This window comes from Vitis riparia, chromosome 3 (genome assembly GCF_004353265.1).
Source record: "Vitis riparia cultivar Riparia Gloire de Montpellier isolate 1030 chromosome 3, EGFV_Vit.rip_1.0, whole genome shotgun sequence".
In the NCBI taxonomy this organism is placed as follows: domain Eukaryota; kingdom Viridiplantae; phylum Streptophyta; class Magnoliopsida; order Vitales; family Vitaceae; genus Vitis; species Vitis riparia.
The window spans coordinates 10343613-10365725 of record NC_048433.1 but is presented as its reverse complement, the minus strand read 5'-3'; the positions used below and the strand labels follow the sequence as shown (position 1 = coordinate 10365725).

General features: G+C 37.3%; 3 protein-coding genes across 6 annotated transcripts in view; 1 reads left to right on the top strand and 2 right to left on the bottom strand.

Annotated features, from left to right (window-relative positions):
- The window catches only part of LOC117911176 (exocyst complex component SEC6), a 43683-nt gene extending 40656 nt beyond the window's left edge, over window positions 1-3027 (bottom strand). The window contains exons 1-4 of one of the 2 annotated variants that reach the window (XM_034825416.1): window positions 2877-3027; window positions 1467-1639; window positions 371-409; window positions 96-184 (exon numbers count right to left, since the gene is read on the bottom strand). In XM_034825416.1, coding sequence (XP_034681307.1) covers window positions 96-184; window positions 371-409; window positions 1467-1595 — 257 coding nt within the window. In that variant the 5' untranslated portion in view covers window positions 1596-1639; window positions 2877-3027. The remainder of the gene's footprint in view (window positions 1-95; window positions 185-370; window positions 410-1466; window positions 1640-2876) is intronic. The other variant, XM_034825415.1, reaches the window with a different exon arrangement.
- A 945-nt stretch (window positions 3028-3972) lies between these two features.
- On the top strand, window positions 3973-20166 carry LOC117911177 (protein RMD5 homolog). Of its 3 annotated transcripts, XM_034825419.1 has the most exons (3): window positions 3973-4173; window positions 7138-7216; window positions 18724-20166. In XM_034825419.1, exon 3 carries the CDS (start codon window positions 18749-18751, stop codon window positions 19898-19900), a length of 1152 nt encoding a protein of 383 aa, XP_034681310.1. In that variant the 5' UTR covers window positions 3973-4173; window positions 7138-7216; window positions 18724-18748; the 3' UTR covers window positions 19901-20166. The 3 variants fall into 3 exon arrangements, with proteins under 3 accessions (XP_034681310.1, XP_034681311.1, XP_034681308.1); XM_034825420.1 differs by lacking the exon at window positions 7138-7216 and having other exon boundaries at window positions 3973-4123; XM_034825417.1 differs by lacking the exon at window positions 7138-7216 and having other exon boundaries at window positions 3974-4173.
- Window positions 20167-21032: 866 nt separating this feature from the next.
- On the bottom strand, window positions 21033-21845 carry LOC117911644. Its single transcript, XM_034826045.1, has one exon. It carries the CDS (start codon window positions 21750-21752, stop codon window positions 21252-21254), a length of 501 nt encoding a protein of 166 aa, XP_034681936.1. The 5' UTR covers window positions 21753-21845; the 3' UTR covers window positions 21033-21251.
- Window positions 21846-22113: the final 268 nt, after the last annotated feature.

Here is a 22113-nt window from a genome sequence, read left to right as displayed (position 1 = left end):
AAAGTTGAATGCTTTAACACTGAGTCAAAAAGCCTAATAACTGTATACGTAGAAAACAACAAGAATCCTCTAGGAAAATCATAAGCAGAACATACCTCTCAATAGAGAGAAAGTTCTCACGAAGCTGGTTTATTGTCTTTTGAGATGAGGAAATTGATTCCAACCCAGCCTGTGCCTGTTCAACCTGAATTCAAGAGTAACATTTCAATAGAACACATCGATATGGTAGTACAATTAAGGTGCCCGGGATTCTTCAGCACCATAGACTCATCAGAAAAAAGTGAAGAACATAAGAGACATAACAGCATCCACATAAAATTAATACAACATAATAATTTCCCTGAAGCTTAGAATAGAAGTTTCTGTATACCTGCTCTGCAACCATCGTACTAAGTTGTGCATCATTTGCCTGACATTAAAAAAATATAGCAACATTCAGAAGGCAACATGAAGGTTTTACATAAATTTAATATAAGAAATGTTAGGAATTTAGCATTTTTATGATCCATTAAAAAATCTAGTTAGGTTAGTCAGAGTTCCCTCAGCTGTCCAATGTGATCCAGCATGCTCTGAACTCGATCCTTGAACGCATCATTGAAGACCATCAGGATCAGTCAGCACACATTTTTGGCTGTGCCAAATGACCTAGAGAACATAGGACATGGATGGTTTTTAGTTCCCCACCAATCTTTTAAATGCCCTAACTCATTACATGGGGAATTGGATCTCCACACATGCTAGGAGTATGTTTGAGAATTGATAGATTGAGCCCCTTCATAAATTTAGCTCTAAGGCTTTTCTTTCTCAATCAATTGTCAATAAAGATTCTACATGTCAATTGATGGAGAACCCTATTGATCGGATGCCGAGAATGGTTGAGTTCCATATTAGTTTTAAATCCTCTTACAAGCCTAATTGGACTCCTCCTTGTTGGGGACCATCTTAAAATCTTTCACTTCAGAAACAGAGTAAAAGTAATCCCAAGAAAGCAAAACCTGAGAGATCTTATTCCTAGCACATTAACTCAACTTTCATAAATAAAACAAGCTAGCAACTCATCCAACCTGATCTCACACTTCAATTTCCATGTATCTAGAGATTACCAAGATGATTGTTCATTCCAGTCACCCAAAACCAAAAATTTATCTTGTTTAATTAGTATAGTCTTAAAGCAACACCTCCATAGGGTTCAAATCCCCTCGGAAGCAAAATGGGACATTTTCAACTGCAAATCCATGAACAAGAAAACCCTATAAGAAACTCAGCAAAAGAATATGAAGGGGGACTTCACCAGTTCTGTTTCCCAAAAACTGTTTTTCCAATCAAAAAATAATTTCAAAATTTTGCATGTGTGTAGATAGGCGCATGCACACACACACACACACACACTCACCTACATATGTGATTGAAATTAACTCAATTTAAAATAGAAATTTTGACAATTAAATTGGACAAAGAAGGATCACCTGTTGGCGTGTAATGTAATCAGCCTTAATTGATGAAATTGACTGCAGAAGTTCAGGTAGTGGCAAAAGTTTGGCAACCTCACGAACTGCCGCTTCCTTGGCTTCAATTCCAAGATCCTCTACAATCATTGTCTAAGCTTGATGTATGAGCATGTAATAAATTGATTCAGCACCTGAACAAATGGTGAAAGTGAATTCTTTAGAAATTTTAGGAAGACGAAACACTACTGAAAATTATTTGTTGGTGATTATCTCCATGAGATCTTTAAGGTTAGTGTTACATTACAGCAATAATGCAGGAACAGAGATAGAAAGGTCAAACCCACAAACAGGGAACTACAGCTCAACCCACTTCCCAACTCATCAATGGTTCCAGAAATGATCTCCTACTCGGGTTTCACAACCTAACAAATAGGTAGATGAATGAAGGGGCAAGTTTACATGCACATTTGCTTATTTCTGATTGCAAGGTCATTGTCCACAAACACAGATTTAGATTTAGAATCCAAGGATGAGAGATTCACCTGTTTGGATGAAAAAATGAAATGGAAGGATACACTACTCCACAAAACAGTTTTCCAGCAACAATTTGGTGGGTTTTTCATCAAACCGATTTGGTACAATTTGAATGTCCCATCAAACAACTTGCATGCACAGTCCAAAACCCAGACAAAACTCACATTAAGAAACAAAATTCAGAACAGTCAAAGCTCCCATTCGAAAGAAACCCAAATAAAATCAATCAAATTCAAGTCAAAAGATCAAACTAATTGATCAAAAGCAAATAAATTGAAAGAAAACATGGAGATAAGAATTGGTGTACCCACAAATGAGAAAGTTTCAGGCTATAAAATCCAAATCCAAACACAAATTTAAAGAAAGGAAGAAGAAAGAGAAATATAATTAGGGGCAATGACAGCAGCGGCAAGAGAGAAGCTGTTTGTCTTGCTCTAATCACTACTCACAGATGTGAAGAAAAGCAGTTTTTCTGCATTGTTCCAAATCATTGTTCAAGAAAGTGACGAACAGCATTTCAACTTGAAATCAAATAAGTAATAAATTTGTATTAATTGGAGATAAATACCTAGTATTTCAACCCAAAACCCACACTGTTAAATTTCATCCATAATGAGACACTCTGTGCAAAATATATTGATCAAACCCTCACCTAGCTATTCCATGAGGACCACGACCAAATAAAAGGCAGGACACTCTATATTAATTTGACTTTATATTATTTTCCCACACTTTCTCCACAACCAAACACACGCAAGTGATTCAAAATCTCAAATAAAATCGACAAATGAAAGAGCCTCCAATATTGAGAAAATTAACCAAAATTGGAATTATTGGGGACGCTATCGAAGCTATAATTCATATACTGAAGCCTAAATCAATTCAACAACTCACCAGTTTGGAAATTCAACTGCGATGATCAACCGAAATCGGTGGAGGAGAGAGAGTTTTAGAAAGAGAAAATGATAGATCAAGGAAGAGTCATGGGTCCTGAGAGGATTCTAACGTGAGGAAGTGTCCGATTTGGAGTGGCACGTGAGCAAAACTAATAGTGGTAAGGGATGAAATTTCCTTAAAATTGCAAATCTGACCTCCCTTACTTAGTAGCCCTCAAAAAGACAAAAATACCCTTTAGTGCATTTTCCCTCCAATCCACCCCTTACTCTGCCCATTTCTAACTCCTACTCCGCTACTCCCTTGTCTCTTCTCTCTTTCCTTGTCTGTTCTCTTTTCACTTTCTTTCTTTTTTCCACTCACTCTTCTTTCTCTGCTGCAACCACTCGCTTGATATTTCGCCCCAAACACTCACTCTTCTTTCCTTCAAGGCCGCTCTAGTCTAGTCCTTGTCCATGTGGAGCCACTGCTGTTGATGGATTGCTTCCAATCCAAAACCGCCCACCTCCACTCCCCTGACGATCCCTCCTCCACCCCTGAACCCGCCACCAAGCCCGATTCACCTCTCTATCATTACCCTATCTCCGCATTTTCATCTTTTTTTGGCTTTGATAATGATCCTATTTCGAATGATTTGTGGGTAACGGCTTCAGCAGCGACCACATCGTCTCGCCAGCGGCGAGAAAGCTCCTAGTGTTGTTTACTAGCAGTCTTGGCCTGAAGCTCAACAGTTTGTGGAGAAGAGAACAGAATACCATTTTTAGTTAGGACGACTGATTAAAAGGAACAAAATTCCCTTAAAATTGCAAAATTCCCTCATTCAACCATAACTTGAACATTTTAAGCAGAGGAAATTTGAAGAGAACCTGTGTAAAAATTGAACAAACGTGATGAAGCGGAGGAAACCAGAATTATCAGGACCATGAAAAAGGAATAAGAAAGGGGAAGAAAGAACAAGGGAGGGAAAAATGAGTTGAAAGGGGTATTTTTGTCCGAGAGGAGTCAGGTTTTTCTCTTCCTCTAACCTATTATTAACCTTATAATCTATGTGTTGAGTGCGTTCCCTAATATTTTTGCTTTCGATGATTAGTCGGGGAATGAAAAGGTCGCAAGTGGCATAAATGATAACAAAGGAACATTTGAAGGTCATTTTGGGGAGAACACAACCTCCACACGTGTGCGTCTTCTTCAACAAGTTTTCTCTCGAACTCGCACAAACCCCACAAACACTCTCTCCTCTCTCTCAGGTCAGCGAAGAACAGTACCTAGGGTTTCGCATCTGATTTCACCGATTTCGGTACTCCTTTTTTATCCCCAATTTTATTTTTTTATTTTTTATTTTTTTGCAATCTGTTATCTTTTTCTTTTTGGTTTTCAAGATTGATTTATTGAAATGACGGTGTTTCTTCTGGGATTGATTGGAGAATTTGGGATATTGTTTGCTTTTGTTTTTGTTAAATTTTGCGTTTTTGGATTTTAATTGGATTATTTGCTTTAGAAATTGTAATTAAACAGGGATGGCGTATAGAAAATGAGTATGGATTTTTGAAGGTTGAGATTGGATTTGATAATAAACGTTGGAAATCATAAACAATATTTGCATATTTGCGTCAAAGAAGTATGGAATTTAGTTTTATATTAGGCATTGGGTGATATTTACTATACACATATGTAGATTGATCGAAGCTTCAAGGGGGCCTTGCTTTTCTTGCTATGAAAGGCTTGGTGGGTATGTCAAGGGTTTTCAGGGATCTTCCCGACTAGATTGGTTTTGAATTGAGGAAAGTGTCATTCCCCTGTATCTGGGTTCAGTTGGTGGGACCATTTTTTTGTGGTCAGACTTTTATCATCTGCTTAGAAGTTTTAAGTCCTAGAATAGAGTTGTGTGATGCCCCTTTCAAAGCGAGGGAGCACTCCATTGATAAGGGTCTTATGGACTGATAATATGCATTTTCTTGTCTAGGGTGGACATATTGGTTTCTTTGCTGTCTGATGAATGATTGGCTATCCACTGAATCTTGTTCCTTCTTAATGGGGACCAACTTTGGGCCCTTGAACACAATTTTCTTATATTGATCAGGAAAAATATTGGCCTTTGATACTATAAACCGGGAAAGTTTAGGAATTTGGTGATTGCTAACTTGGAAGCAAGAGTTGAACCAAAAGAATGATGGATTCTTAAGAATTGATTATTGTTGGTTTGCCATGACAGTCAAGAGGTAAATTCTGCTACTCTGCAGTTCAGAGAACCATCTGCTAATTCGGTCCCTTATAATAAGTGGTTAACATTCAAGGCAGGAAGAGAGTTTGAGATTAAATTTTGTTTACATGTTTCCACGTGGGGCCCACCTGTTGGGAGGAAATTAGAATCAAATGCTGGCTGGTGCAGGAGCTTGAGTTCTGCTAAGCTTAACTCCTTTTCTTTTCTTTCAATTTTGGTCTGGGGAGTTTGTTCAGTAGCCCAAACCCTATTCTATTCTACTAAATGAAATATCAGTATAGAGATGCTGGATCATTTAGTTGCTAACTCAATTGAGCCTCCCTCTCTTTCTCTCTCCCCCTGCCGCCCCGCTCCCCCCCCCCTCTTCAGTCAGTCAGTTGGGTTCATGCAATTCATAAACCTAGAGAATGGGGTGGAAGGAGGAATACTCATTTGCAGATGAGTACTTGCCAGCTGGAGTTTAAGCATAATAGGTCTTTGTGCTTTACTTTTAGAATTTGACCCTAGAATGCACTTCTTGGTTTTTGAAAGGCTAAAAACTTTGGTTATAGAGGTGCAATTCATCAAAGTTGTTTCAGGACATTAATAGGCTGTCATCTGCATCCATGCCCCTTTTGACTGCTGATTGCCATTAGATCAAAGAGGGATTGCATAAAACCAGTTAACGGCTGGATTTAATACATCTGTATGCATGCATTAGGCAAGTGAGCGATGATCTAAAGCCCATTGGAAACCAAATAAGAGACTGCCTACTATATTACTGGCTGCAACTCTAATATGATCATTGTTAATGTAATTTGTGTTGAACACTATGGGATGCTATAAGCTCCAAATCTCTCTTAGGGGATTGGCTCTATTGGTTTTCAAGAAAGGGGGAAAGAAGAAAGTAAACAAATAAAAATTTGATTACTGTTTTTCCTATATTGTCACAAAATATTAAAACTATTATTTCAATTAAGTGAAATGGTTTTATTGGTTTTAGTTATTGGAGGTTTTTGCTTTTGATCAAAATTTTGGCAGGTTAAAGCCAATATTTGAAGTCTCTTTTGGCCCAAAAGTATCAAAGGCAAGGTCAAATTCAAAGGGTTGGATTTCCTGGCCCAAAACCATCCGAAACAAAAAACTTGATGTCGTGAGGACATATCTGGGAAATTGTAGTTTAGCAAGAAACTATGGCCTTGTTTAGGTGAAGCATTGGTTCAGATTCCTAGAGCATCAATGGATGTTGTTTCAAGTGTATCTGGCCTTGTTGAGCTATAAATAGAATAGGAGAATTATTTTCCTATTATGTTAGTTTCTTATTTTTGTAAATAGATAGTTTTATTAGTTTCTTATTTCTGTATAAATAGTTTTATGATTTAGGAATAAGTTAGTTAAGGAATAAGTTAGTTTCCTATTATATCTCTTGTTTCCTATTTCTTCTCTTGTAATCTCCTATATAAACTATGTGTATAGTCAATCTAATAGATAGAACTTATTATTTTTCATCCCATATTTTGTATCATGGTATCAAAGTTGTAGGTTTTTAAGACTTGGGCATCATTCTGGCCTTCATCGCCATTTTTCTGGCCTTCATAGTTGGATTTTTTTTATTCACGTGTTCTTTACAAACCTACTAGAACTTGTTCAATAGTGAAGAAATGGAGAAGATGAGAAGCTTGTTGGAATCCCTTGACAAACCTACTGGAACTTGTTCTTTGGCTCTTTCAAGTACACCTTCACTCTCTTTTTGCATAAATGCTTCACACAGGGTTTATGATGACTCTTGGATAATAAACTCCGGTGCCACAGACCATATGACCTCAAAATCTCAACTTTTCCATACCTATACCCCAAACCCAAGTAACAAGAAAATTGCAGTGGCCAATGGCTTTTTAGCTACCGTTGCAGGTTTTGGAGACATATACATCACACCTACCCTTATTCTTAAAAATGTTCTCCATGTACCAAAATTGTCAACCAACCCTGTTTCCATTCAAAAGCTTAACCATGATCTTAAATGTTATGCTATTTTTTTTCCCTTCTTATTGTGTTTTTCAGGAACAAGGCTCAAGGAGGAGGATTGGACTTGCTAAGGAAAGGAGTGGTCTTTACCACATCGAATCATCTCAGAAAACTAGTAATAATTTGTTGTTGTCTTTTCTCAATTCCTCAAATAAAGATACCATTTGGTTGTATCACCTACGTCTAGATCATCCATCTTTTAGGGTTTTAAAGGTCATGTTTCCTCATTTGTTCCAAGGATTAGATATTTCTAAGTTTCATTGTGAAACTTGTGAATTGGCAAAACATACTTGTGTATTTTTTCCTATTAGCAATAAAAGAAGTTCTCATCCTTTTCATTTGATTCATAGTGACATATGGAGTCCTTCGACTATACCTAATGTTTCTGGGGCTCGTTGGTTTGTATCCTTAATTGATGATGCACTCGGTTACATGGATCTTTCTTCTTAAACAAAAATCCGATGTTAGCATTGTTATACCTAATTTCCACTCATTGGTTCAAAACCAATTTGGGGTTAAAATAAAAAGCTTTAGGACAGACAATGCTAGAAATTACTTAACAAATTTTGTCACCCTATTTTCAATCACAGGGCATTCTCCATGACTCATCATGTGTTAACACATCCCAACAAAATGGGGTAGCCAAGAGGAAAAATGGGCATTTACTCAACACAACCAAGCCTTACTCTTTCAAGGGAATGTTCCTAAGTCCTATTGGGGGGAAGCTGTTCTTACTATCACATACATGATAAATAGAATTCCCTCACGAGTGTTAGACAACAAAAGCCCCGTAGAGATACTTAAGAGTTTCTATCCACACTTCAGAACCTCAAATGGGCTCACTCCTAGGGTATTTGGGTGCACTGCATTTGTTCATGTCCAGAGCCAACATAGAGACAAGCTAGACCCCCCGAGCCATAAAATGTGTCTTCCTTGGTTACTTATCCACTCAAAAAGGATACAAGTGTTACAATCCCTCAATCAGAAAATTTTACATCTCTGCAGATGTTAGCTTCACATAAAATAAACATTTTTTCCCCAAGTCCTCTCTTCAAGGGGAGATTTCAATGATGGAAGATAGTGCTTGTGAGTCCTTTGAACCTCTTGATCTTCCTCATGTCTCAACCCATGGTGATGAAGAACCTGAGTCATCCGAGTCAATCACACTTGAGTCACCCAATTTTACCACTGAACCCGTGTCATCCCCTGTTCCAACTAGTGTCACTCACAATTTTCCACAGTTTCCTAAGGTGTATTTAAGGGAAAAGGTCATTCTAGAACAAAAGCAGGTCCAAGAATCCAACTCAGACCCTGGGAATGAAATCACGGTAAGATTAGACCCACCTTTACATACACAATCTGGTGAAACTTCCACTGACTCAACAGACAACCTAAACCCAGACCTTCCTATTGCTGTCAGAAAAGGAACCAGAAAATGCACTAACCGACCACTCTATCCACTATCACACTATGTGTCTCTTAAGCACCTATCACCAGCCCACAAGAATTTTATTGTGAATCTAAACACCACTATCATCCCTAACACTGTTTCTAAGGCATTGACAAAAAGGGAATGGAAGGATGCTATGAGAGAGGAGATGAGTGCATTAGAAAAGAATAAAACATGGGAGATTGTTGAAAGACCGAAAGGGAAAAACATTGTTGATTGCAAGTGGATTTTCACATTGAAATATAAGGCTGTTGGATCTCTTGAGAGACATAAAGTAAGATTGGTACCCAAATGGTACACTCAAACTTATGGAGTTGATTATCAGGAGACTTTTGCTCCAGTTGCGAAAATGAATACTATAAGAATCCTGCTGTCACTGGCTGCCCACTACAATTGGCAACTCCTACAGTATGATGTTAAGAATGCATTTCTTCATGGTGATTTAGATGAAGAGATTTACATGAACATCCCACTGGGATTTGAGGGAAACACAGGAAACAAGGTGTGCAAGCTGAAAAAGGCCCTTTATGGGCTAAAACAATCTCCTAGGACTTGGTTTGGGAGATTTGCAAAAGTCATGAAAGAGTCTGGATACAAACAAAGCCAAGATGACCACACTCTCTTCATTAAGCACTCAGCTGCAAGGGGAGTAACTGTTCTTCTAGTCTATGGTGACGACATCATAGTGACTAGAAATGATGAGAGAGAAAAGCATAAAGCGAAGCAAAGATATTTTTATTTTATTTTATTAGAATGAAGTGAAGTAAAGATTAGCAACAGAGTTTGAGATAAAGGAACTAGGGAAACTGAAGTACTTCCTCGATATTGAGGTGGCATATTCCACACAAGGGATCTTCATTTCTCAATAAAAGTATGTGACTGATTTATTGGCAAAAACAGGGAAGATTGGGTGTAAACCAATCTCTACCCCAATGGATCCAAACTATAAGTTGGGAGAAGCTAAAGAAGAACCAGTGGTGGATAAAAGAATGTACTAGAGGCTGGTTGGTAGGCTCATATACCTTGCTCACACTCGGCCAAACATCGTCTACTCGGTGAACGTGATCAGTCAATTCATGCATGATCCAAGAGAACCTCATCTTCAAGTTGCTTACAAGGTGCTGCATTACTTGAAAGGCAACCCCGAGAAAGGAATTTTGTTCAAGAAGAACAATACTCTTGCTCTAGAAGCATACACCAACGTTGACTATGCGGGTTCCCTAGTGGATTGAAGATCAACTACAGGGTATTGTACTTTTCTTGGAGGTAATCTGGTAACATGGAGAAGTAAAAAACAGAATGTGGTAGCAAGGTCGTCTGCAGAATCAGAGTTTAGGGTCATTGCTCAAGGGTTGCGTGAACTACTTTAGCTGAAGATTATTCTAGATGATTTGAGAATCAAGTGGGATGGTCCTATGAAGCTCTATTGTGACAAGAAGTCAGCTATCAATATTGCTCATAACTCTATACAACACGATAGGACAAAACATATTAAGATTGATAGGCATTTCATCAAAGAAAAATTGAAGGAAGGAGTAGTGTATATGTCTTATGTTCCATCAGAACATCAATTAGTTGATATCCTAACAAAAGGGTTGAACAGTTCAATGTTTCACGATCTTGTATTCAAGCTGGGAATGGAAGACATTTATTTCTCAGCTTGAGGGGAGTGTTGAGCTGTAAATAGAATAGGAGAATTATTTTCCTATTATGTTAGTTTCCTATTTCTGTAAATAGATAGTTTTATGATTTAGTTAAGGGTTCCTTCGGTTTGATTTGAGTCTTGCTTTTTGCTTCTCCAAATTACCAAATTGTTGCAAATGAAAGTGTGGCACCCCACTTATTGAACCTGCCTAGTTCACTTCAGTCTAGGCTTCTATTCCCAAATGGTTGTTTTTAGAGAATAAAAGTCTCTTCCCAGGAGTCCGTTTTACATACCATCTTAAGATCTTCATCACAACATTCAAATGATCTTTATTTGGGACAAGTAAATTAGCTTAACAATCAGCCTCCATTAGCTTTTCCTTTCCATGAAAGTTCCTCCTGATAATGTTCCGAGTTTGTGATTAGCATCCATTGGAAGATCTCCTAGTTTGCATCTTAGCATACTAGTTTCCTTAAGTAGGTCCAAAATGTACTTTTATTGCTTGCAGTAGAAAAATTCCTCTCTTTGATCTTGCCACTTTGATTCCACGCATCAAAGATCATCCAAATTTTTAATTTCAAATTCCTTTGCAAGTTGTCTTTCTAGATTTTCCATTTCAACATCAGATTACCGGTCAAGATGATGCAACCCACATAAACAATGAGGACAATAACTTTACATCCATCTCCATGTTTGTAGAACATTGTATGATCACCTTGATTTTGCACATCTCCCAATACATGAACTGTCAACATGAATTTTTCAAACCAGGTCCTTAGAGATAATCAAACCATAGAGAGATTTTCTTAGTTTAAAGATCACCTCCTTTCAGAGAGTTTCTTCAAAATCTGAAGGTAGTTGCATGAATACTTCCTCGTCGAGATCACGATGGAGAAATGCATTCTTTACATCTAATTAGTGTAATGACCAATTTAAATCGGCAGCAAGTGACAAGAGAACTCTTGCTATGTTTGTTTTAGGGATTGGTGCAAATGTCTCTTGATAGTCCATGTCATAAGTCTAAGTGAATCTCTTTGCAATGAGTTTGGCCTTGTATCTATCAATGATCCATCAGCTTTGAACACTCATTCATAACCTATTGTTTGCTTTCCTTGTGGTAGTTTTACAAGCTCCCATGTAGGGCTTTCATTTCCTTTAGGACTGGATCTCTCCACCTTGGTTTTCTAGAGGTTCCTGTATAGTTTTAGGAGTACACACACAAGAAATATTAGTAGTGAAGGTTTTGAAAGATGAATTAAGTTGATGATAGGAGACAAAATTGGAGGTAGGCTGATGAGAGTAGGATCTAACACCTTTTCGAAGGGCTGTTGGCACATCAAGATCAGATGAAGATTCTTGAACAAGAGAATCAGATTTGGACTTACCTGAATTAGTTGGTTTCATCATATTCAGAGTAGAGGATTGGATGTAAGGAAGATGTTCTATCTTTGTGTTCTTTCCAGAATGATAGCTGCAACTTTGTCTCTGTTTCTTTTTAACTCTCATTCCCACAGGTTTGATTTTGAATTTGCATAGGCATAGATGGTGTAGGAACATTCTCCCCCTTGTGATTTTGAATCTGGCCCTTCTCCCCCTCATTTATTTAACCCACATCTTTAGAAGTTTTTTCCATTTTTTTTTCTTAGCAGGAGATATAGGTAATGGATTGAAATTAGCAACACTGGTAATACTTCCCAGTGTTAAACCATCTAGAACCTAGGAGGCTATTTACTTGAGAGGGACCCCATAAATCACTATGCACAAGAGCAAATGGAGTAGATTGTTCATAAACTTGTGAAGGAAAATGAGCACAATTGTCTTTGGATATTTCATATGTTTTGCACTGAAAATCAGAAATGTTTTTGTTTTTTGAATAATGATGGAAAAAACAATTTCAGATAAGCAAAGCTTGGATGTACTAACCTATGGTGCTATAATTAAATCTCATCCTCACAAGACAAGTATACCACTGATTGTTATACCTCAGACAAACTTCCCAAAGCTTTAGGTTCTTCAAGAATATATAGGTTGTTCACCTCTCTAGCATTGCCGATCCTTCTCCTCATACGTTGGTCCTAGAATTCACGATAATTGGGGAATAAAATTAGCCACACTATTTAGGTCTTGAGTGAGTTTTCTTTTTGAAACAAGATCATGGGACAACTTTGGAACATGCAAAACAGAGTTCAAAATTAGGTTCTCTGAAATTTGAATAGAACCTTTTTTTTCAACGATGGAAGATAAGGATCCATCAGCAATCTTAACTTTTTGATGACCAGAACATGGGTTATAGAAGGAGAAGAAATTTGACAAACTTGTCATATGATTTGTTACCCCTGAATCAATGATCCAAGGGTCTGATTTTGATGTATGAAATGTAGTGAGAAAATTTCCAGTTTGTGCTAAGTGAGAAGATGAGGAAGGATTAGGACTGATTTGTGATTGACTCTTAAACCTATACAAATGCTCTAGCTACTCCTTGGTGAATAGAGGAGATTTCGGATTCCCTGAATTTCCCGCAGCTTGAGTTTTTGGTGGTTTGGCAGTTGCTTGAAAAGTCAGGCTATTGTTAAGCTAGAACTTGTTCCCTTTGCTCTATCCTTACAGCTTCCCATGCAACTTCCAACGCACATCTCTCTTTTGTGGTGTGATTTGTTTGCAGTGGTCACACCATAATTTGTCTTTGTCATCATTCTTCCTCCTAGCATTTCTCTGTCCTCCATAAGGAGCAGACTCTGATTTGGTGGTAACTAGAGCTAAATTCTCTGTATTGAAGCTTCCTATAATTTGTTGGAGATTAAGACTTCTCATCATTAATGGCAACCTGCTTTCCTCTCTAATTATGGAGTATAGCTCCCTCACAGAAGGAACTGGATCCTTTCCAAGAACTTGACTTCGGGCTTGATCTAGTTCCCCATTTAGACCCGCCAAAAAATCAAACTCTCTCTTTCTCTTGGACTTATTTATATTTTACACTTTCTTCTGCACACTTCCAATCATAATCTTGATAAATATTCATCTTTTGCTCAATACTATTCATTACATCAAAATAGGCAGTCACAGTCATTACCTTGATTTGTGTTGCGCACCAAACCCTTCAATTCATGGAGTTAAGCATCATTCCCCTTATTGGAATAGGTAGGTGTCATAGCCTCCCAAATCTTTCTAGCTATGGATAAGAATAAATGCCCCTAACTGTTGTTAGGTTCCATAGAATTAATTAACCATGACATCAACATGGAGTTTGCTACATCCCACATTGCAAACCCTAGGTTGTTTGGATCCAGCATAGCATTGACAAGAAGAGGACAGGCTCTAGAACCTAGAACCCTAAAGTGCTCCGATACCATAAGGAGAAATAGGATTCTTTTTCTATATTTATTAAGTCAGATGCATAGTACAAATTTATAATCTCTTTCTTATTCTTTGTAACCATACAAAACAAGAAATCTTGGAACCTTTTAATGAAAAAATAATTCTTATAAATCAATGAAATAGTGTTTATTTAGAATTTTAATTTTACCATATTAAATAATTAAAAAAATGCTATTATGATATATGATACAAAAATTCAAAAATAAATAACATGAAAAAGTAATTCTTATTAATTAATTAAATAGAGATTATTTAGGATTCTAATTTTGTAATATTGAATAATTAAAAATGAACAAAAATGAAAGGTTCTATTTTAAAAGAAATTATCTAGAAGTGAATCTCATAAATCAATTAAAATAAATATTTTTTTTGGCATTTGATTTTATTGTATTTAGGAACTAATAATAAAGTGTTTTAATTTAAAATAAGTGAAATTTGATATAAAATGGATTTGACAATAAAAATCATTATTGTATAAAAAAAGGATAAGGAGGGAATAAAAAAGTTATAAAAATTCATAATTCACTGACCTTGTTTTGATATAAGTGATTAGCTAGATCTCTATTGCTAAATGAAATAAGTGGTTTTTAATTCTTAATGATTTAAAATTTGCATTATCAAACGCACTTAAAAAGTGTGACCCATCATTTTTTCCACTTTTCAAAGGTTAGTTCTTTAATGCAACACCCCCTTAGTCTTTTTTACTTGCTTTGGTCTCTAGCAATCGCTTTCTTAACATTTTTTCTAGACCTTTATTTGTCATATCTACAATGGCTCACCATCTTCCTTTTGCAAGACATCTCTTGGTCTAAAAGGTTTAGCACAATATTTCAACATTAAACATTCCTTCTTTTTATGGTCAGTATACATACATATATATATATATATATATATATATATATAGATAGATAGATAGATAGCTAGATAGATTTAAATATTTGGCTTATTATTATATGAGGATGAAGCAAGGAGAAGATTTTTGCGTTCTTGATAATGGACAACTCTACTCAAGATGAAGCCCCTATTTCCACAAGCCTTCATGAGGTTCTTCTTGGAGGTTTGACTCTTGTATTTAAATGTGTATTTAATTGGTGTTTTACTAAGATCAAGTTTACCGAGCCTAGAGATGTAATTTTAGCCCGTAGGCCCGAAGCCTAAGTTTAGCCCACTCAAAAATTTCTGGCCAAAGCCTAGCCCCTCCCACATCTAAGCCTAGCTCAAGCCAAGCCTAATACCTTTTAAGGCCCAGCTGAGGCTGATTTTTTAAGCCTGAGCTTGGCACATGGGCTGGCCCGATCCTAATGCAAGCATTAAGAAGCCTAAAATAAAAATCCCAAAATAGTATGAGATCTGAACCCCTCCAAGGGGTGAGAATTGTGTCTTACTCAACCACTAGACCAAGCCTTATTATTTTTATTGAGAAACCGAATTATATTTATTAAATTTTTAGGCTTAGGACTGGGATTTGGCTAGTCTTAAATTCTCAACCCAGTCCAAGCCTGGCCTAAAGGCACACTTGGGCCTGTTAGGGGCAGCTGAGGCCAGCTTGAAAACCAAGAGGGCTCAAGCTTGGCCTGTCCTAGCCTGTTTACATGCCTAAGCTACACTTTGAAGGCCCTTCGTCATGTTTTAGTTTGAGTGTGATGAAGAATTGGTTTTTTGTCCAAGCTTAGTATAATTGATGCTCTAGTGTTTTCAACTGTGCCTGATAAAGAAGCATTGTTAAAGTGTTGGTTTTTCTCAATCTTGTAGTTAGCCCTCTGATTTTTCTTAGTTGCAGGCTTTAGCACACATGAGTAGTCGATTGGGATCTGCTCCCTCAAATTTAAATTTCTGCCCTTCTTGTCCTTCTCATAGTCATCATGATTTGGATCAATCAGCCTTATGGGGTCTACCACACGTCTCCATTAGCACATGCATGGTGTAGGGTATTTAACCCCAATTGTTTGCAATTTTTCTCTCCAGCTAGAACACCAGATCTAAGGGAGCTTTACTTGAGCTTAGCCAGATTTTCATTCATAACCACTGAAGAACCCTTACTGCAGTTATTCCTTTGAGCATCCATAACACATTCATTTTGAGAAAACCCTCTGCTTCTAGGGCTTCCATCTGAACCATTGTGAATTTTGTGCCTTTTGCGGTTGGTGGTGGTTTGGGACTTGATTTTATTTCTGAAAATTTGTTGCTAGTTGCTTGGTAAAAAATGTCTTTTCTTTGAACCTTGGTTGAATTTATCTATATGCTCTCTGTGTCTGATATTTAGCCCATTATAACTGTTGAAAATTTCGCAAAGTCCCTCACACATTATTTGTGCATTGTGCTTCTCGTACATCCCTTTTGAGTCCTATTCAAGTCAGAATAATAGTGGATCTTGTGCATTCTTGTGGTTATTTTTGGTTTGACAATTTGATTTTATTTCCATAAACTTGTGCTAATTGCCTGGTGTAAATATTTACTGTCCTTGTATGAATGCTGGTTGAGTTTCTCTGTGCATTCTACATGATTGACATTTATTCCTTGCACCAATTGGAAATTTCAGAAAGTCTCGTACATTATTTCACTTTAGATGCCTCTCATTTATCCCCTTAAGCCCTCTTCAATCCAGATACAATGCAAATTTTGTTCCTTCTTTTTTTTAGTGGTTTGGCACAATTTATTTCCATTAACTTGCTGCTAGTTTCTTGGTGAAAAAACTTACTGTTTCTATATCCTCTAGGTACTCCATATTTAGCCCATTGCATCAATTGAAAATTTCATCTAGTCTTTTCACACATTAGTTCTGCACTGTAGGTGGTTCACATTTAACTCTTTGAAGTCCTCTTTAACAAACATCATCACAACCCCACCCCATTCCACACACACATAAATCCAGAACCCTAAAAAGGGGGAGTGCAGGGGTGCCGCTGGTCCTGTTTTGGGGGGAAAGAAAAAGAAAACTATGAACATCTACTAATATAAGATTTCTTTAAATCTTAATGATTTGTGTCCATTGAGATTAGAGAATCCCGCTGATCAAAAAAAAAAAAAAAGATTAGAGAATCCCTAGATGCTTGGAATCAAGGAAGCATCAGTAGTTCTTTTCCCCGCCTTCCAACCCTCTGCAAGGGAAAAATTTGGCGAATTTTATTAACAGAAGATAATAAGATTTCGAGACTTTTATTGATCAGATCACACACGGGTTTTGATCTGGGAAAAAAGATTTGCAGGTCCAGGCTTTAACCCTTGGCCATGCTCTCAGAACAATACAACTGAGGTAAGCCATCTCCCTTTCTGCTTGCCATTACATGGGTGCACACACCAGTAGAACAATTCTGATGGGTTTCAGGTAGTACAAAGATACTGTAATTTGATGGGGTTATACAACAGTTATAAAGCTACTGTTAAACTTTTAGCTGCACCTTGATGAACACAAATGAAAGTCATGTTTTGTGGGACAAATTCTTTCTCCTGCTTCAAATTGTCTTGTCCTCATTCTCACCAGTGTGTCACCTCTTCCCTCCTGTTTCTTCGTCCTCTTCTTCTTGAGGATCACTGCCTTCATCTCTTGAGTTTAGGAAGTCTTCTTCTATATATGGTGTTGTTCTCGTGTTTTGATTTTAGGGGTTCACACTGTGCACTTCCTCCTTCCACCTCTTGTTTTTTCTTCTCCTGATACATATGTCCCTGTTCTCATTTCATGGTTTTAGGAGGTCATACTAGTGTGCCTCCTCCCTCTTCTTCTTGGTCTTTGATTTTGACAGGACATCTGCCCTTGTCCTCATGTCTCACTCCTCTTCCTGTTTTTTCTTCTTTTCCTGTATATATGACCTTGTCCTCAGGGTCTTGGTTTTGGGCTGTACCAGTGTGCCTCCTCCTGCTTCTTCCTCTTCTTCTTGTCCTTCATTTTAGGACAGGAAATATGCCTTGGTCCTAATGTCTTGATTTTTGGAGGTTTTGGTTTTAGGACTTGAAATTTTCATGTCTTGATTTTAGGAGGTCACACACAATTTTGGGGCAGGACATATGGCTGTCTCTTAGATGGGACATAAACTTGTCCTCATGTTTTTTATTTTAGGGCAGGAATTTTGTCTTGATTTTAGGACATCCTACCTGTGTGTCTCGTCTTTCTCCATCTCCTGATGATCTTGGAAAGGAAACTAGAACAAGATTAAAAAATAAAATATATTATGATGGGAATTTTATACTTTAATATACAGTTAAAAATATACGTATACATATGGCCTTGACCTCATATCTTGATTTTAGGAGGTCACCAGTCTGCTGTCAAAAGTATATGGAAATGAGGAAAAGATTGAAAATAAAGTAGATAATAATGGGAATTTAGTTTTTTAAAATATAAAGCATGTCATACTCATGCATATGGCCTTGTCCTCACGTCTTGATTTTAGATCACCTCATGTCAGTTTTGATGCATGACACTTGCCTGTGTCCCATCCCCATCCCCTCCCCCCAACGGTGAGAGCAAGTTGAGTTGGAGAATTATGTATTAGAGTTAGAGGCACAGGGCTCCAAAACCTATTGATAGTGAGGACTTGGGCCTCTTATGCATAGAGATCATCATGTTTGGCGAGCTTAACCAATGCAAGCCAAAGCTGAATTTGACTCTACCTAAGAAGCAAAAGATGAGCCTGAATGAAAAGTTGGACTTAGCCTGGTTAAGCTTAGTTCATACACGAACCCTCAGAACCTGTTTGATTTTCAAGCAGCTTTATACTTGTAGGCAAGAGCTTCCCTGTAGAACAGAAAGGAAAAAGAAGGTTTTTCCTGAGAAATATTAGAGTATTTCCAATGGAGTACTAAAGAGGATGATATCCTCAAAATGTAGTATGTGCATTTAGCATTGTTGCTCCAATGGGCAATGCATTGAAGATGCTCTAAAAGCAAATGTAGAAAAGCCATGTAGCCACATTGGTTATATGCATCTTTTAATTGGTGTTTTGATGTCCAGTTTCCTCAACGATGCATTGATAGTCATTAATATCATGCATTAGATTAAATATTGTATTATCTTTCTTCATGAAAAAATTTGCAATGTATAAAGTCCCACGTTTTCTGAGTGTCTGACAGTTTGCCCATTTAAGAAAATCAATTTACGCAACTCTTCTCATGCAGTTTCACAATCATGAAAATCATGTCTGTCACTTTCCTGCAGGAGCATTGTCATTTTAATTGAAAAAATGGAGCTGAGTAACATCAAAGATGCATTTGATCGTGTTGCCAAGAAGCAAAAATTATCATCATCCAAATCCCAAGAAGTAATTGACCAAGTTGGCCGTGAAATTGAAGATGCACTGGCAAAACTCCAGGCTGACCCTGCCTCTTCTGTGGATCAGAAATGCATCCTTATGGAGCTTAAAACCAAACTTAGCATAATTGGCTCACAAAGCCAGTTGGAAGGGTCACAGAAGGAGCTCAACATGAACCTTAGCAAGTACCCCAGACTCCTTGAGAAATCCTTCAATCCTGACATATCTAAGGCATACAGAAATGTTGACTTCGATTTCCATACAGTGAATCAGATCATTGCAAGCCATTTTTACCGACAAGGATTGTTTGATATTGGGGAGTGCTTGATAAATGAGGCTGGAGAACCAGAGGACACCGCCCTAAAATCTCAATTTCTGGAAATGTTTCAAATACTTGATGCTATGAAAGCTAGGGACCTCGAGCCTGCTCTGAACTGGGTGTCCAATAATCGGGAAAAACTAAAGCAGAATGGTTCGAATCTTGAGCTGAAGCTTCACAGGCTGCAGTTTGTGGAAATTTTGCAGAAAGGAGGGCGAGCTGATGCACTCAACTACGCTAGAACTTACCTTGCTCCTTTTGCATCACTTCACATGGATGAGATCCAGAAGCTTATGGCTTGCCTCTTATGGGTAGGAAGGCTTGACAGCTCCCCATATTCCGAGTTAATGGTTCCATCCCTTTGGGAGAAATTGGCTGAGGAGCTGACCCGCCAATTCTGCAGTCTCTTGGGGCAGTCTTATGAGAGTCCATTGAGTGTGGCAATAGCTGCTGGGATTGAAGGCTTGCCTACTCTCTTGAAGCTGGCAAATGTAATGGCTGCGAAGAAGCAGGAGTGGCAGGCAATGAAACAGTTGCCAGTACCAGTGGATTTGGGTAGGGAATTCCAGTTCCACTCTATATTCGTCTGCCCAGTGAGTAGAGATCAAGGCAGTGAAGAGAACCCACCTATGCTGATGCCGTGCGGCCATGTTCTCTGTAAGCAATCAATCATGAAGCTGTCCAAGAGCAGCACCCGCATGTTTAAGTGTCCATACTGTCCGAATGAATCTACTGTTGGGCAGTGCATGCAACTCTACTTCTGATTCCAGTGCCCTTTCTGGGCTCTCTCGCTTTCTCTTACTCTCTCTCATGGACTCCCAAAATATGTTCTGGCAGGTGTGTTGGTGGTGCTAGTTGTCTGGGTGTACTGGTAAGCGTGGATTTTACTCGTATGTAAATAGAAATTCGTTCTAAATTCATGTTCTAATTCTTCAAGTACAATTCTGTTTCATAAAAACTAAACTTGTTTTCACATGAAACCAAGGTGTTGTGATATTAGTCTGACGATATTGCTTCATTTACCATGAAACCAAGTGTGAAAAATGTGCCTTTTAGTGGAAAGAAAATAGATTTCTCAATCCAGAAAGAAGGAACCTTCTGCTGGCCACTTGTGCGGATATTTTCCTCATGGTATGCTTGTGGTTTCACCATTGAGGGTGTGCTTGTGTGCAGGAATCACGATTCCATCTGTCAAATCAAGCATGTGTTAAATATCATTAGGAAAGTAAACTTTTGCTTGTTGGGTTGTTGCAGCTATTAACCTCTGTTTGTTTGGATGGAAAATCACATCAGGACAACTTATGTGCTCATTCTCACAATCAAATCAGGAAAACAAGGCAGCTCATCACCATGGCATTTCCAACCTATTCAAAAGAACTTGCAAGATGAAAAGAAATTGGCATGATTTTGAAGATTTTAGTATTCTACTTGTTGAAATGCAAAATGCAGTCCTTTTAATAAATAAAAAACTGTAATTCGAAAATGAAAAATATAAGATCTTTTTGATAAATATTTTTTAGAATCATTTTTTATTCTTTAAAATAAAAAAAAATATATGAAATATGTTTGATAATCAAGAACAGGTTTTTATTTTCTATTTTACCTTGACAATCAAAAATTGTTTTTTTAAAAACAAATATTTTCACTTATTTTAATACTAGACATAAAATTATTCATAAAACATATTTAAAAATATCGGGTTAAATATATTTTTGGTTTTCAAATAGATTTTTGTTTAATAAAATATTACAAAAAAATTCTCAAAAATTATCCTTAAAAACTAATTTTCAAAATTGTTTTTAAAGAAATTTACCAAATATACCCATGATTTCTTATCTTCTAACTTCTAAGAAGAAAAAAAATTAAGAAAAAGGGAAACAAAACTTTACCTCAACGTAATCCCTAACAATCCTCACAATATGTAAGGTCTCATTAAGCAAATAGTTTTCTCAATTTCATGAATTTTGTAGCTGAAACTGTTAAATGATTTAGCTTCTTCAACCAAAATACAAAAACGATTAAAACAATATCCAACACCAAGAAGCCAATAAAATATTTTTAAAAAATGGTAAAAAATGAAAAATAAATTTTACGAGCCATCTGCAAATCTTCTTTTTACTTGTTTGATGGAGACCCCATAAACATCCTCTTCAAACCAGGAAACAAGAGTGAAAGAGAAGAAGAAGAGTGTGGAGATGGGTCATCTTCATGCAAGTACTCTTCAACCATTTCTTTGACAGACTTTGCAGACAATGGATGAAAGTTCACACCCCACTCTGAAATAAACCCTTTCAGCAAAACCCTCTTCTCCTCCTCACCCATCTTCCTCCACCTCCTCTTCACTTCTTCTGATCCCATTCCAAGGTACTGGCACATCTCTGTGAACAGCATCTCTCTGCTCTTCTCCATGGCCTCCTTCCTCAGCACCAAATGGGTGTTCATCTTTTTCACTTCTGTGGCCAAGTCTGATGCCAGCTCTGCATCACTGATGCTGTTGGTGCAGTGGATGAGGGTTCTGGGTCCGGGTTTGGGAAGGTTGGTGGGGAGGAAAAAGGCACTGGGTGGGTGGAGTTTTGGCCCTTTTGGGGGAAGAATGTTGATTACCCTCATGGCCATTAGTTGATTGTGATTTTTCTTTTCTTTTCTTTTTTCTTCCCTTTTTTTTAACTGGGGGGTCTTTGGAGAGATTGAGGTTTTGATGTTTTTAGGGTTTTGGTCTCTGGTGGCTGAATGGATTGCTTTTACTTTTTTTTGGACTTTCCTCTCTTGGACTAGCCTTGTGTTTGAAGGCAAACCCACCTCTCTTTCCTATATAAAAATTAATTAATTAATTAAAAATAATTATGATTCTACATGATTATGAGATTTCTTGTTGAGTGAAATTATCTATTTATTTATTTATGTAATATTTGATTAGAAAAATATTAGAAATAATCCAAAATATATTTTAATTAGTAAATATATTTTAATTAATTAA